Source organism: Lissotriton helveticus, chromosome 9, assembly GCF_964261635.1.
Source record: "Lissotriton helveticus chromosome 9, aLisHel1.1, whole genome shotgun sequence".
NCBI lineage: Eukaryota > Metazoa > Chordata > Amphibia > Caudata > Salamandridae > Lissotriton > Lissotriton helveticus.
The window spans coordinates 1171780900-1171795572 of NC_136070.1; the positions used below are offsets into that span (position 1 = coordinate 1171780900).

The 14673-nt window shown below is 45.2% G+C and overlaps 1 protein-coding gene across 3 annotated transcripts in view; it reads left to right on the forward strand.

The window, feature by feature from the left end:
- Positions 1-14673, forward strand: part of LOC144782330 (inter-alpha-trypsin inhibitor heavy chain H3-like) — a 397194-nt gene that overhangs the window by 382128 nt on the left and 393 nt on the right. For all 3 annotated transcript variants that reach the window (XM_078661645.1, XM_078661643.1, XM_078661644.1), the window contains one exon: positions 14460-14568. In XM_078661645.1, coding sequence (XP_078517771.1) covers positions 14460-14568 — 109 coding nt within the window. The remainder of the gene's footprint in view (positions 1-14459; positions 14569-14673) is intronic.

Genomic DNA, 14673 nt, shown 5'->3' on the forward strand with positions numbered 1-14673 from the left:
ATTTCCTCCTGGAATTCCTTCTTCAGGGCGTGGATGTCCTCGCGCAGACCGGTAAATAGGGACTCCAGGAAGGAGCGCGTTACAGGGCCCTCTGGGTCTGGTTTCCCCAAGGACGGCGAGTCCGAGGCTTTTTTCTCGGAGCCCACCCGGTGGCTGGCCGCCGCGACGTCCGTCCGTTTCCCCATTGTGCCAGGGGTGAAGAGCTCTGTGATGGTGCGATCTTTCCGGGTCCTCCCGTTAGACATGACTCCGTGGGGCCCACCCCAGTGCACCGATCAGTCGCCACTAGCTTCAGTGGCCTGCGAGGCACAGAACCCCAAGCTCGCCAACGTCCCGCAGAGTCAGGCACCTGGGCGGCCCAAGGACCAGTGAGTCCAGAAACTAGACGGCGGGCCACCACCGAGGTGTCCGGGCGGGCACGGGGCCGCGGGCCGCCGCGCGGGCAGGAGAAGTTCTAGGCGCCGGTCGTAGCACCAATGCGTGGACTCTAAGCAGCTTCCAGCCACGCGCTAGCGGCCTCTGGGCAGGTTGGGCCACCGCTGCCCGTCGCCCGCTGCCAAGTGTGGGTGAGTGTCTGGCCTTGTGCCTGTCTTCAGGGGTGCAGTGTGGTGGTATTAGGCAGCGGAGGAGGGGAGCGCAGGGCCAACCGAAGGCGCCGTCCAGGGCGCGGCAAAGAGCTCCTCAAAATGGCGGGCCCCCGTGTATTCAGCCGCCGCCGGAGCGGAGGGCAAAGTGGGTGCTCTGCAGTGTGGGGTGTCCGGTGCCACCGCTGAATTTCCCTCGCTACCCCCTCTCCTCCAGTTCTGCCCCGGTGGGGGCCGGGGGTCGTCCGCCCACCCCCTGCACCTCACCTCTCTGCGTGGACCGGGTTCCTCAGGCGCCGCTATCCTCTCCGCCGGTGTATCCCGGCGGCCCCGGCAATTGTCAGGGCCGGGGCAGCTCCGTCATCCGGGATTGACGGCAGGCCCGCAGAAACCTCCGCTAGGGGGTTGCAGGAGGCCTCGTGCGCCGCCGCGCGGGCCGGACCCACCGTCACCACATCTGCCCGCTCAGAGCGCCACCAGGGTGGCCCTGGGGCTCCGCCCTCCACGGCCTCGCTGTCGTTGCTCCGCTCCCGCTAGGCCCCAACGGCCGCAGCAGCGCCGGGCGGTCTCGGCGGGCACCGTCCGCTGTCAGTCGTCAGCTCTCACCGCTAGTGCCCCCGCCACAGCAACGTCGGTGTCAGGCACTCCAGGGGACCTCCGGGGCCGGGACAGGTGCTAAGATAGTGCTGGAATACGGTGACCGGTGGCGGGAGCTCGGCAGAGCACGTCCACTCACACCGCCATCTTGGCCACGCCCCCCCCTGTTGTCATTTTAAAGGCAGCCCTGCTTTGCAGACTGCAGACTGCAGACTGCTTTTAAAATAAAATTATATGCAAATTCGACTTTGGAATTTAAGGTACCTCCAAAGTCTTAAACTACCTTATTTTTACATATAGGTCACCCCTAAGGTCTGCCCTAAAAAGATGTTTTAAATATGCCCTGGTGAGGAAAAAAGTGCAAGTTTCACTTTTCCCCATTGCAGTACATTGGCTCCATTGCCAACATGGCAATACTTTAATAAAGTGTCATTATTGACAAGTGTGAGCTCAAATATACTTCAAAGTATTAAAAGGATAGAATAAATCCAACAACTTGCCAATGTTGGTGTTATTATAACTATCACAGAAAATGAGTTGTCGAACTTGCTTTTGTTATGAACCAATGTCCTGCTTTCCAGCATCCTCTCCTGATTCACCAGCCTTTGTCGGGCTGGGACAAACTGCTCTGAAAAGGTGGTGGAGTAGCCGAACCACTTTTCAAAGAGGGAATAACAGTTAGGACAAACATACTGCACGCCTAGCCAGACAGGAGCCCCAGTAATTGAATTAGCATAGAGGCTGAAAGGAGATAATTAGGGAACGTTAACCATGCCAGTGGGTTGGATTTGCCAGATCTTAAACTCCAGGAGACAGTTTCTTCATTGTGGATTTTAAAAGGACAGTGATTTCTGCAACAAGAATATACCACACTTTGAAGGAAGCAGTCATACTTGTGGGTGGCACCCTGTACCCAATCGGTCAATGTGTCCCCCTGCCTGCCACCCAAAAACACTGGATAAATATGGGAGAGCTGCCCTGAAACTCAGATCCCTGCCTGAAAATACAAAATGAAGAAGGACTGCCCTCCTGGAACTCTGGCCTGCATCAAGAGGATTGCATTATGAATGACTGCATCTGCTGCATACTTTGGAACTACGGCCCATAAGGACTTAGCCTTGATTTGAAAAGTGAAGGAGAGGACTCCCTAAAAGCAACAGGTTTAAAAGAGCTGCACCTGCACCATCGCCAGCAAAAAGAAATCAGCTGACCACCTTCAACTGCACTTTGGATTTGGCCAGGTGCATTGTGGGAGACGTAGCTCCAACATCTACAGGAGCAACATCTTACAAGTTTCCTCAACAAAAGAAGAAACAAAGGGGGCCTTACTGTTGCCTCATGGCCATGTGGTGCATGCAGGGGGAAACAGGTACATCAGTACCTGCACAGCATAGACTGCAGCAGTCCATGCCATACAGGTACTGATTTTGACGTTCCCATTGCGGTGCCTATTTCATATGCACTGCCGTGGGAACTCCAAAGAACCGCATGCCAGACAGAAGAAAACTCCTAATCTGGTGGGTGAGTCAACCACAGGTTTGACTGTGCAGGAGCAGGGCAGTCCCACTTCAGCACTGCCAAACTCATAATGAGGTCCTAAACCCAAAGGTAAAAAAACTCAAACTTTGACTTTGACAACCAGATATCTCAAGTTGGCACTTTTTGTTTTTAGGCAATAGAAAGTATGTAATCTTTACAAATACATATCTTCGGTTGCCTACATTAGATTGTTGTCATTTTGGTGTCATTTTAATCATGAAAATATGTCCTATTGTTATAAATTGGTATTGGGCCGTTATTGTGTGTTGTGTCTTACCTATTAAATGTATTGTTGTTTTTAAATGCTTTACACACCTGTCTCCTAAATTAAGCCAGCCTGCGCATTACCAGCTACCAAGTGTTGAGCAAGGGAATCATTTATTGAGGCCTTGACTAGGCTTTATATTGTGATTTTGGCCTTATTACTAGTGGTAGGTACCTACCTACACCTATTAATAAACCACATTCCAACAAATGTGAGGTCGATGGAGCTTCAGGGATTAAACATTCATAGTGATCAGAGCCTGGGTAACCTTTTTGCTGGCTGACTCAGACAGGAGAGGTAGGAATCTTTTCAGCATACAAAGAGAGCTGAAACATGAACAAATCAGTGATTGTATCTGTGGTTGGAAGGAGAGGGTACTGTCAAATTTGATACCGAGATACCTTACCGAATTTTGGAGAGACCCTGTCTGCAGCGCATCCTTAGGCCAGCAAGTCCTCAGAAAGTTAGTCAGAGCATCTCCAAAGATCACAATCTCCATCTTATCCGGGTTGCATTTCAGTTGGTGCAGGGCCAACCACTGAAACCCCTTAGTGAGACATTTTGAGATGAGCTCCCTGTCCAGCTCCTCTCCACCACAGGAGAAGAGAAGCTGCGTATCATCCACATATGAGATGACTTTGGTGCCCATTGACTCTGCTAATGTTGCTAAAGGCGTAAGGTGAATCTTGAACAAAGCGGGGCTTAGGGCAGACCCCTAAGGTACTCCCACAGTCAGAGTTCTAGCTTGAGATGAAAATAGACAGCCATAGTTCTTGGCTTCGATTGCTTAAAAAAGAGGTAAGCCATTCCAGGGCACCGTTTCGGATCCCTATTGCCTGAAAGCATTCAAGTAGTTTTAAATGAGGAACCATGTCAAAAGGCACGGTAAGGTTCAATATGATCAGGAAGACCTTGCCTCCCTTATCAAGGGTGCTTGTGACATGCTGTGCTACTTCCAGAAGCTCTGTCTCAGTGCTGAAGTGAGGTTGGAAACCTGATTGACTGGGATGGAATAGTTTGTTTCCTTTCAGGTATTGGGATAGTTGACGCTTAGGTGCCTGCTCCAAAACTTTAGGGAAGGCAGGGAAATGGGAGATGGGCCTATAGGTTGCTGATTGCTTCTGGTCAGCTGAAGGTTTTCTAAGCAGAGGGAGCCCTTGTTACCTTTTCCAGCATGCAAGAACCATGCCAGTCGCCAGCGAGGTGTTTAGTATATTATTTACTATTGGATTGACAATTTGGGCGGCCAGTTAATAGGACATGGATCCAATTGGGGAGCAGGACTTCAGGCATTCGATAGCTGTGAGTGACAGTTCGAGGGGCAGTGGATAGAAACCAGTCAGGATTTAGTTACAGGTGGGAGAGATGTGGTTATCCTAGAGGTCAAAGGATGTCTGGTCAGATTCTAGATCATTAGGAAGATTGGCCTGAATGGATGTGATCTTTTCATAAAAGAATATATATCAGTTGATCACGTGTCCAGAACTATGGCTGTCTGATTCCTCCCAGACAGCCATAAAATACAGGGATTAGTTGTGCCTTAATGGGCCATCAACTGACAGGATGGACACTTCAATGGGAATTCTCTAGAAACCTCTTGTACTTCAAAGAAGGTTACAGGTATAAAAATAGGACCCGGTGACCCACTCTTCAGTACACTTTCTGGAAGTGGAGAAGGACTCTCAAAAGACTGCCTGCTGCTTTGTACTTCAGAAGACTGATGTGCTTCACCTGGAAGGACTACTTTGCTGCTTGAAGCCTGCCTTGAACCCTCAGAGGCCTGCTCTGCTGTTTGAACCCTATTCCCCTCCTGAGCCAGGACTACAAGAGGTGTTCCAAGGGCTAGTTGACAAGCCTCTTGACCAGAGCCTCAGGGTCGGTAAAGGCTCCAACCATCTGGAATCCACCCTCGAAAGTCCATACCATGCTCTAACTGGTGTGGATGCTCACAGGGGGGCCCATGTTGAGCCCTCTGAGCGCATACACAGGGCATGAGGCACTTTGTTTCCTCTCTTGCCATGTTTCATGGAGGAGGAACCGCCATGAAAACCCTGGTGGAGAGGAAACTCGTAATATGCTTGGCGGGACCACGATGTATTGTCCATCCAAGCATCTTGCGGCCTCTGGACCACCATGTCACCTCCTGGAAATGGTGGGTCTGGGGGGGAGAGTTGTAATCAGGCAGTTGGGAGACTGTTACTGGCGCGCCCCTGTGAATCTCGCGGTCCGTGGACCACCAGACTCGTAATTGACCCCTAAGTTTGAATGTAGAACTCTTTACCACACCTTAGTCCAACAGTTCCCCGACACCTACACTTCCTCCTCATTCATCACACAATTTTAAAAGGACCCCCCCAATACAAGGTATTATACAAACAGCATCTCAATAATTGTCACATGGGAGTCACTAAGCCAGAGCTGGCAACCTCTCATGTCTTTGAGCATGTGTAATTGATTTACAGATTATTCAAAATCAATTCAATATGTATGCACATACATCAAGTTCATAATATAACTCCTGTACAAATGTTAGTTCTGGACATGTGATCGGTTGATATATTCTCTTTCATGAAAAGATCACATCCATCCATGCTAATCTTCCTAATGATCTACAATATGACCAGATACCCTTTGGCCTCTAGGATAATCACATCTCTTCCACCTGCAACTCCATCCTGGCTGGTTTCAACCCAGTGCCCCTCGAAATGTCACTCACAGCTATCGAATGCCTGAAGTCCTGCTCCCCATCAGACCCATGTCCTATTTAAGTCTGGGCCGAAAATTCGTTCCGCTCGCGGAATTTGCAGATTTTCTGCGATTTCGCGATCTGCGAATCTCGCGAAATTGCAGAAAAATCTGCGAATCCGCGAGCGGGACGAATTTTCAATGAAGCACATGCAGGGTTATAGCAGCAGGTGCCCAAGTTGAAGCTAATTTCTTTGTAACCCTTTACAAAAGGGTTACAAAGAAATTAACTTCAACTTGGGCACCTGCTGTAACCCTGTAAGTGCTTCCTGAGCGGCGCCTCATTGCCTACTTGCAACTATTCTCTGACCCTGCTCTGACCCTCGAAGCAGGGTCAGAGAATAGTTACAAGTAGGCAACGAGGCACCTGTCCCAAAAATTAAACCTCAGCATGTAGCACTTACAGATACGAATAAAGCAGGTGCCCGATTTGAAGCTCAAAGTCAGTTATGTTTTAATCAGCCCAAAACATTAGCACGGTCGAGGCTGGGCAAGTGTGCTTTAACCCCATATCTGCCGTCGAAAATGAGCTGTAATACTCAAGGGAGGTCTTTGCATCCATGAGTTTCTCGAGCATGATCCCCGTGTAGTTCCTGTGGCCAGGAGGCTGCTTTCTCCTCACCTGCTGCCCTGCTCGCTCTCTGACCCTTTACACAAGAGGCATGTGAACACGCATAGCATCCCCGCCCGTTCGTCCCCGCACCACACAATCGCGGTACCAAACGTCTTCCCGCCCTTTCCCTACTATGATGGACAGGTTCGTCCATCATAGTGGCATCTTCGTGGATAACTATGCAGGGCAGGATTCCTTCTGGCACGAGGCTCCTGTCCCAAAAATTAAACCTCAGCAGGAAGCACTTACAGATACAAATAAAGCAGGTGCCCGAGTTGAAGCTCAAAGTCAGTAACGTTTTAATCAGCCCAAAACATTAGCACGGTCGAGGCTGGGCAAGTGTGCTTCAACCCAATATCTGCCGTCAAAAATGAGCTGTAATACTCGAGGTAGGTCTTTGCATCCATGAGTTTCTAGAGCGTGATCCCCGTGTAGTTCCTGTGGCCTGGAGGCTGCTCTCTCCTCACCTGCTGCCCTGCTCGCTCTCTGACCCTTTACACAAGAGGCATGTGAACACGCATAGCAGCCCCGCCCGTTCGGCGCTGCACCACACACTTGCGGGACCAAACGTCTTCCCGCCCTTTCCCCACTATGATGGACAGCTTCGTTGATCATAGTGGCATCTTCGTGGATAACTATGCAGAGCAGGATTCATTCTGGCAAGAGGCTCCTGTCCCAAAAATTAAACCTCAGCAGGAAGCACTTACATATACAAATAAAGCAGGTGCCCGAGTTGAAGCTCAAAGTCAGTAACGTTTTAATCAGCCCAAAACATTAGCACGGTCGAGGCTGGGCAAGTGTGCTTTAACCCCATATCTGCCGTCGAAAATGAGCTGTAATACTCGAGGGAGGTCTTTGCATCCATGAGTTTCTCGAGCGTGATCCCCGTGTAGTTCCTGTGGCCTGGAGGCTGCTTTCTCCTCACCTGCTGCCCTGCTCGCTCTCTGACCCTTTATACACAAGAGGCATGTGAACACGCATAGAAGCCCCGCACCACACACTAGCAGTATCAAACGTCTTCCCGCCCTTTCACAACTATGATGGACAGCTCACTCAAGGGACCTCGGTGCATTTTGTCGCAGTGGCAAAGTTACAGGCACACAGGGTCACTGAAGGCAAATCTTCTGGCACTTTACGCAGCTGCAGTGTAGGAAAAGCAATATACTTTTAACAAATGAGGTAGCACTTACTGATTAGCCAGTAGAAATTACTCCAGTTGAGTATAGAGCAATTGCAAAAAAATCCGTGATTTCGTGGGAAAATCTGCAAATTCGTTGATTTTTTTGCGAATTCGTGGACCGCAGATCCGCAAAATTCGCCCATACATAGTCCTAATAACTTGCTGTTCATGGCCCCCCACACTATTAATCCAATAGTAAATAATATACTAAACACCTCGCTGACGCCTGGCATGGTTCCAGCATGCTGGAGAAGGGCAAAAGTGTTCCCTCTGCTGAAAAAACCTTCAGCTGACTTGAAACAACCAGCAAATTATAGCCCATCCCCCCTTCCATGCCTTCCCTAATATTTCGGAGAATGCACCTAATCGTCAACTATCCCAATGCCTGGAAGGAAATAAACTATTACATTGCAGTCAATCAGGTTTCCAACCTCACTTTAGCACTGAGACAGCGCTTCTGGAATTAGCAGAGCATGTCAGAAGCACCCTTGATACAGGAGGCAAAGTCATCCTGATCATATTGAGCCTTACCAAACTACTTGAACTCCTTCAGGGAATAGGGATCCGAAACGCTGCCCTGAAATGGCTTACATCTTTTTAAAGCAATCACAGCCAAGGACTATGGCTTTCCATTTTCATCTCAAGCTAGAACTCTGACTGTGGGAGTACCTCAGGGATCTGCCCTAAGCCCCGCTTTGTTCAATATTTACCTTAAGCCTTAATCAACATTAGCAGAATCAATGGGCTCAAAAGTAATCTCATATGTGGATGATACGCAGCTTCTCTTCTCCTGTGGCAGGGGAGAGGAGCTGGACAGGGAGCTCATCTCAAAACGTCTCGTTAAGGGGTTTCAGTGGTTGGCCCTGCACCAACTGAAATGCAACCCAGATAAGACGGAGATTGTGATCTTTGGAGATACTCCACATACCTTTCTGAGAACTTGCTGGCCTAAGGATGAGCTGCAGACAGGGTTTCTCCAAAATTCGGTAAGGTATCTTGATATCAAATTTAACAGTACCCTCTCCTTCAACCCACAGATACAATCACTGATTTGTTCATGTTTCAGCACTCTTTGTATGCTGAAAAGATTCTTTCCTCTCCTGTCTGAGTGTGCCAGCAAAAAGGTTCTGATCACTATGAGTGTTTGAACCGGGTAGCTCCATCGACCTCACATTTTATGCAGCTCCTGAGCTGACCGTTGTTTAACCATCTGTGAAGTCTGGCCAACATATACAAGTGTACAATGGCATTGTATTATGTAAATCACATTACGAGTCCTACAGTTAGAAAATGCTTTCAAACTGCACATGTTATCATTAGTTCTCAACTCTTTTGTGTCACCTATAAGTTCACGCAGTGAGCAGTCACCACATCCGTAGTCTCCTACCACCGCTGGGAGCTCCCACAGGACACCAATATCATTCCTCTTGGTTGACTCCCTGAAGGCTACATGAGCTCAAATGTTTTTATTTCTCTGAAATCCGTCCAGTGCCTTAGTACAAGTGTCTCTCAACATTGGCCAATGCCATAGGATGATTTTCTTGACCTCATTACTGACAAGGGAGAAGGTACTACCCACCTCTGTTTGGGTTCCAAAAATTCTTCACGTTGGCAAAATCAAACCTTTTTTGATGGCCCTGGAAATTACTATTCCTTTGTGTAGATTCACTGGCAAAATATCGACCCCCAGAATATCACCGTACATAGATATTGTGACATAACTATTGATGTCAAAAATATTGTAATGCTATACTTATCATGTAAATTATAAAAATATTGATGTCAATAATATTGTTGTACAGCATTTCATGTTTTTAAATATATACATTTGAATAGTAAACATTGAATATATTAAATAATCACAGCAATGTAATAAAAATAAAATATATCTAATGGTTTTAAAAAAAACTCCAGTCAATGCAACAGTAGGGAAAGCATTGGATTGTGGAGGGTTGTAGTTTTCTATTCCAACTCTAGTCAGTGTACCATGCGGAAAGTGTTGGATAGCGGAGGTGTAAAAATTACTATTCCCACTCTAGTCAGTGCAATTATAGGGAAAGTGTGGGATTGCGGAGGGGTAAAATTTCCTATTCCCGTTCCAGTCAGTGTAACAGTAGGGATTGTTAGATTACATAGGGATACAATTTACTATTCCCACCCTAGTCAGTGCATCAGTAGGGAAAGTGTTGGATAGTGGAGGGGCAACATTTACTATTCCCGCTCCAGTCAGTGCAACAGTAGGTAAAGTGTTGGATTGCATAGGGGTAAAATTTACCATTCCCACATTTGAGTCAGTACAACTGTAGAAAAAGTATTGGATTGCGAAGGGATTAACATGTACTAATCCCTCACCAGCCAGTGCAAGATTAGGGAAAGTGTTGAATTGCAGGGAAGGGGGGGGGGTAATATTTACTATTCCTACCCGTCAATGCAATAGATGGGAAAGTTTTGGATTGCAGAGGGGTTAATAGTTTCTATTCCACTCCAGTCAGTGCAACAGCAGAGAAAGGGTTAGATTGCAGAGGGGTAACATTTACTATTCTCACTCTAGTCTTTGCAACAGGAGGGAAAGTGTTGAATTGCCGAGGGGTAAAATGTACTATTCCCACTCCAGTCAGAACCAGACTAATTATTTAATCAAAATAAAATAATTTCAAAAACATACTTAATACAATAGATATAAATGTATAAACATAACATTTTTTTTAGTATATATAAAAATAACTACAAATATTATTCTAATTAAAATACAAAACTATATTCTAAAATTATATTAACCAACTAGCAGCCCGTCTCGACGTTGTCCGGGTATGAAATAGGCAAGGGCAATTTATTTTAAAATCTCGCAGTAGACAACATTTTTTGTTTCATTAGAATAGGGACGGAGAATGTCCAGCTGCAGCCCTGGTTGATGTTAGCAGGCGCGTGTAATTGGTGTAGTGATCCGCCGCCTGAGCCCAGCTACAGCCCTGGTTGATGTTAGCAGGCGCGTTTAATGTCGTTAAAGGAGAGAGTTATCAGCCGCGGGTAAATCCATTTAATGAGAGAGTTGAGTGACAGCGAGTAGGAGAGGCTGCAGTAATTGTCCCCGCAGACACGCTCATTTGCGTGTTCCCCCGCTTGAGGCCCAGCTGCAGCCCTGGTTGATGTTATCAGGCGCGTGTAATTAGTGTACTGATCCGCCGCCTGAGCCCGGCTAGAGCCCTGGTTGAAGGTAGCAGGCGCGTGTATTTTCGTTGAATGAGAGAGTTCAGTAACAGCACGCAGGAGAGGCTGCAGTAACGTTACTTACCAGGTCTCCAGGTGAACGCGTTTGTCACGCCCCCAGCACACGGCCACAGCAGACGATCTTCTGATTAATGTACGACCCACATGGCATGAAGGGCGGAACGTAGCACACGCCCCCGGCATTTCTCATGCCCCCAGCGTGCCCCTTGATGTGGCGCAATTGCGTTCACATGGCATGAAGGCCGGACACACGCCCCCAGCGTTTCTTGTGCCCCCAGCGTGTCACACCCCCAGCGTGCCCCTTGATGCTGCGCAGCAACGTAATTGGCGCTTGTATGTACGACTCACATGGCATGAAGCGCGGACACACGCCCCCAGCGTTTGTCACGCCCCCAGTACATGCCCACAGCACAGGATGTGATGGCCGTACCACACGCCCCCAGCGTTAGTCACGCCCCCAGCCCACGCCCACAGCACAACGCAGACACGCCCACAAGGGACTACTTTGCTGGCACAGTTACCTTTTAAATGTATAGAGGAGTTGGCCTAACGGCTAAGGCGCTCGACCTCGGACCTGGGGATCTGGGTTCGAGTCTTGGTACCGACGCCAAACATCCTGTGATTCTGGGCAAATCACTTAACCTCCCTGTGCCTAACAAAAATTAATGTGTGTCCTCATGTAACGTAACTGGTGTTGTGTAAAGCGCTCTGATACCTGATTCAGTTCGGGTCAAGTTTGCGCTATATAAAACTCTGCAAAAAAAATATATATATGGTGGCCGTCTGCATAGCCTATGTCCTTTTGCTGCAACTGCCCTTTCCAACGCTGTATTGGGTGTTGTGATTGGTGCTGTGGTTACTGAGATTACCCTCCTCAAAGGTTTGGACTCTCTCTTTATAATATTAGTATGGATAAATACAATGTTATTTACATTTAAAAAGCACAACAAAATGTACACAGACAGTAATAAATAACATTTATAAAACCTTAATTAACTAATTTTAAATGTATGATTAGTTGAATAACTTTCTAACCTGTATTTCTATAAAGTACACAACACATATCTAAAATTAAATCTTTAAATGGTATTATTTACACGTTACACAATTCAATATTTATTAAATTAATAATAATAATAATAATAATAATAATAATAACAATTAACTATTACAAAAGTAATGATGTGTAATTACCTCCCTACCCTTTATCCATGCAAAACAAGCAACCCACACCTAATATATAAAATAAAAAAATATTAGTTGCATAATGTTTATAATTAATTTTCAATTAAACTAGTATTATTAATAACTATAAAAAATGTATTATATTAAATTAGCTTCACTTCCTTTAATTCTACAAATGCCACAGTTCACACTTACAATATTACATAAATAATATTTTAATTGCATATTTTACATAATTAGTAATCATTTCAATAATCATTATAAACTAGCATTATTAATTAATTTGTATAATGAATTATCTACACACCCTTTACCCATACCAAAACACAATTAATTGTCAATTAAATTATTAATATTACTTGACAATAAGTTATTAATGGATCATAATTCATTTACTTCCCACCCTATACCCTAGAAAACACACCACCCGCACCTGAAACGTAATAAAAAGAACATGAACTATACAATTAACAAATAATTACCAAATAAATAAATAATATTAAGGACAAATTAATTAATAATATGAAATTTACTTCCCGCCCAATACCACTATAAACCCCACACACTGCACTGTGTTAATATGCATGTCATTTACTGTATGCTCTTCTATCCAGGGAATATTTGCTGGATGCATAGGTCCACAATCAGGGACTCTGGTCTAATGAGGACTGCTTTTACCAGACATGTTGATAGTTGTGATTTATCCACAGGGTGAGACCCCTCGATACTTTAAAGAACCTTGTTTCATGTTGATTTGACATGTGATACGATGAAAGGCTCTGTGATACATGTTACCATTACATGTAGGTTATGCCCACACACACTGTTAATCTGTCTGTTTTTTGTTACATGTTCTCACACCTGGTAACTATATTGGACCAGTTTTATGCATTTGTCCACAATCTGGACACTCTGGTTTTAAAAGGATGTCCTAAACCAAATATGCAATGTTTTTTCTAATGGTTTCTAATATTGTTTCTTTTATTCTCTTGGTTGCACAATCATTTTGATTCTGAAAAAGTAGGTAACTCCCTTTTGGAGTGGGCCCTCTTGTAATACAATATAGGTGATGGGTAGGTTCATTACCCTTCCCAATATGGTCCTGAAGTAGTGCCACAGATCATGTTCAGACTACCAGGACACAAAAGATGTTGACTCAAGTATCTCACCCACACATACTGACCTATACAGGTACATTATACCCCTATAGTAATCCTAACCATTTAGACTTTTCACTCTATCAGGAGAATCTTTAAATTAAAGAATGATTTGATATCCCCTACACATTTTCAATTCACCTTTTTCACAGTCACTGCCATCCTACCTTTTAGACAACCTCATACTCGCACCTTTCATCAAATGGCATCACAACAAAAGCTCTTTGCCAAAGTGACCCTTTGGGGGACACGTAGGGTATTCTTCTATTCTTCCGCATGTACAGAATGTGTTCTCTCCAGGTGCCTTGTAGTTCCACATTTATGTTTGGCACCAGCTGTTGGGGTAAAAGTTTCCTGGGGCAACCCGATCCTCATTTCCAGTAGTTCCTGTTTTCATTACTTCAAACAGACCAAAAATACAATGTGTCAGGGCATTTTTAAGATGGTAAAAGCATGCTGCCTCAGTAAAGTTGGGGTCTGAGTGTTGTGGGTGTATAAGGGGGTACACTATGGTAATCACATCGGCCCTCCCGCAGCTAACACTAAACTTCAGATTGAAAAAGGCACTGTACCCAGGGCACTTCCTCAACCATGTTTCAGTCAAGACAAGCAACTGGGGCCTCCTGCAACAGTTTTTTTTTGATAACTCGCTTTGCTTGGAAGATTTATGCTATCACAGGGTAGTCGAATTTGGAAACAAAATTATCTACTTGATATATTTGGCTTATTTGTTTTCTCCCAAAATAGAAAAATATCAGACAGCTACTTTGATTCCAACCTATATTTTGTTGCCCATATCAGAACATGGCCAGATGCTTCCACGAGTTACACAAATTATGACATGTTCTACTCAGTGGTCCAAGCAAAGATGTCAAGGAGCCATATGGAATTCTCTAAATTGTCTATGCAAATATTACTCATGTCATTCTCAGAATGTATACTGTCATTGGTCAAGATGTGTATACCAGTCTTTCCATGTCAATCTTGAGATTAGCATAGCTGCGTTCTTCTACCAAATCAATTGTTTTGCTAATTTTTTCCTGAATACTGCAAGGACTCTTGTTATCCTTCGTATTCAAGAAAGCCCTCTTCGTTTGTCTCTGGTGAGCATCATGTAGTTCCAATTCAGCTGACTCAGTATTGTCAGATGTAAATGCTAAATCATGAAGAAACAAAACTGAAGGAGGACTAGGGCCACATGTAAATACTCTCTTTGGCCAAGTTTCTATTTGCCTATAATTATTGTACTCAGCACCATCATTTACCTCTCTTGATGGGTCACACTGACAAGTGCCATTAAGTGGTTATGAATATGAATCAAAATAGTAAATGTGAGTAACACATAATAATTTGTGCTTAATTACAGGACAATTCTATCATCTCCTGGATGTTGAGGTGCATGATATTCTTGTCTCTGATGAACGGAAGCCTAGAGCAGTAGTGGTGATGAAAGGAAGAGAAGTAGTGGTGAAGGGGTAAGAAAACAAGGTCCTTTTTGATATTTTTCATATTTTCTTCTGATGTAAATTCTCTTTTTTGATGTATTATGAATAATTCAGAATACAAATATGCAATTTTAT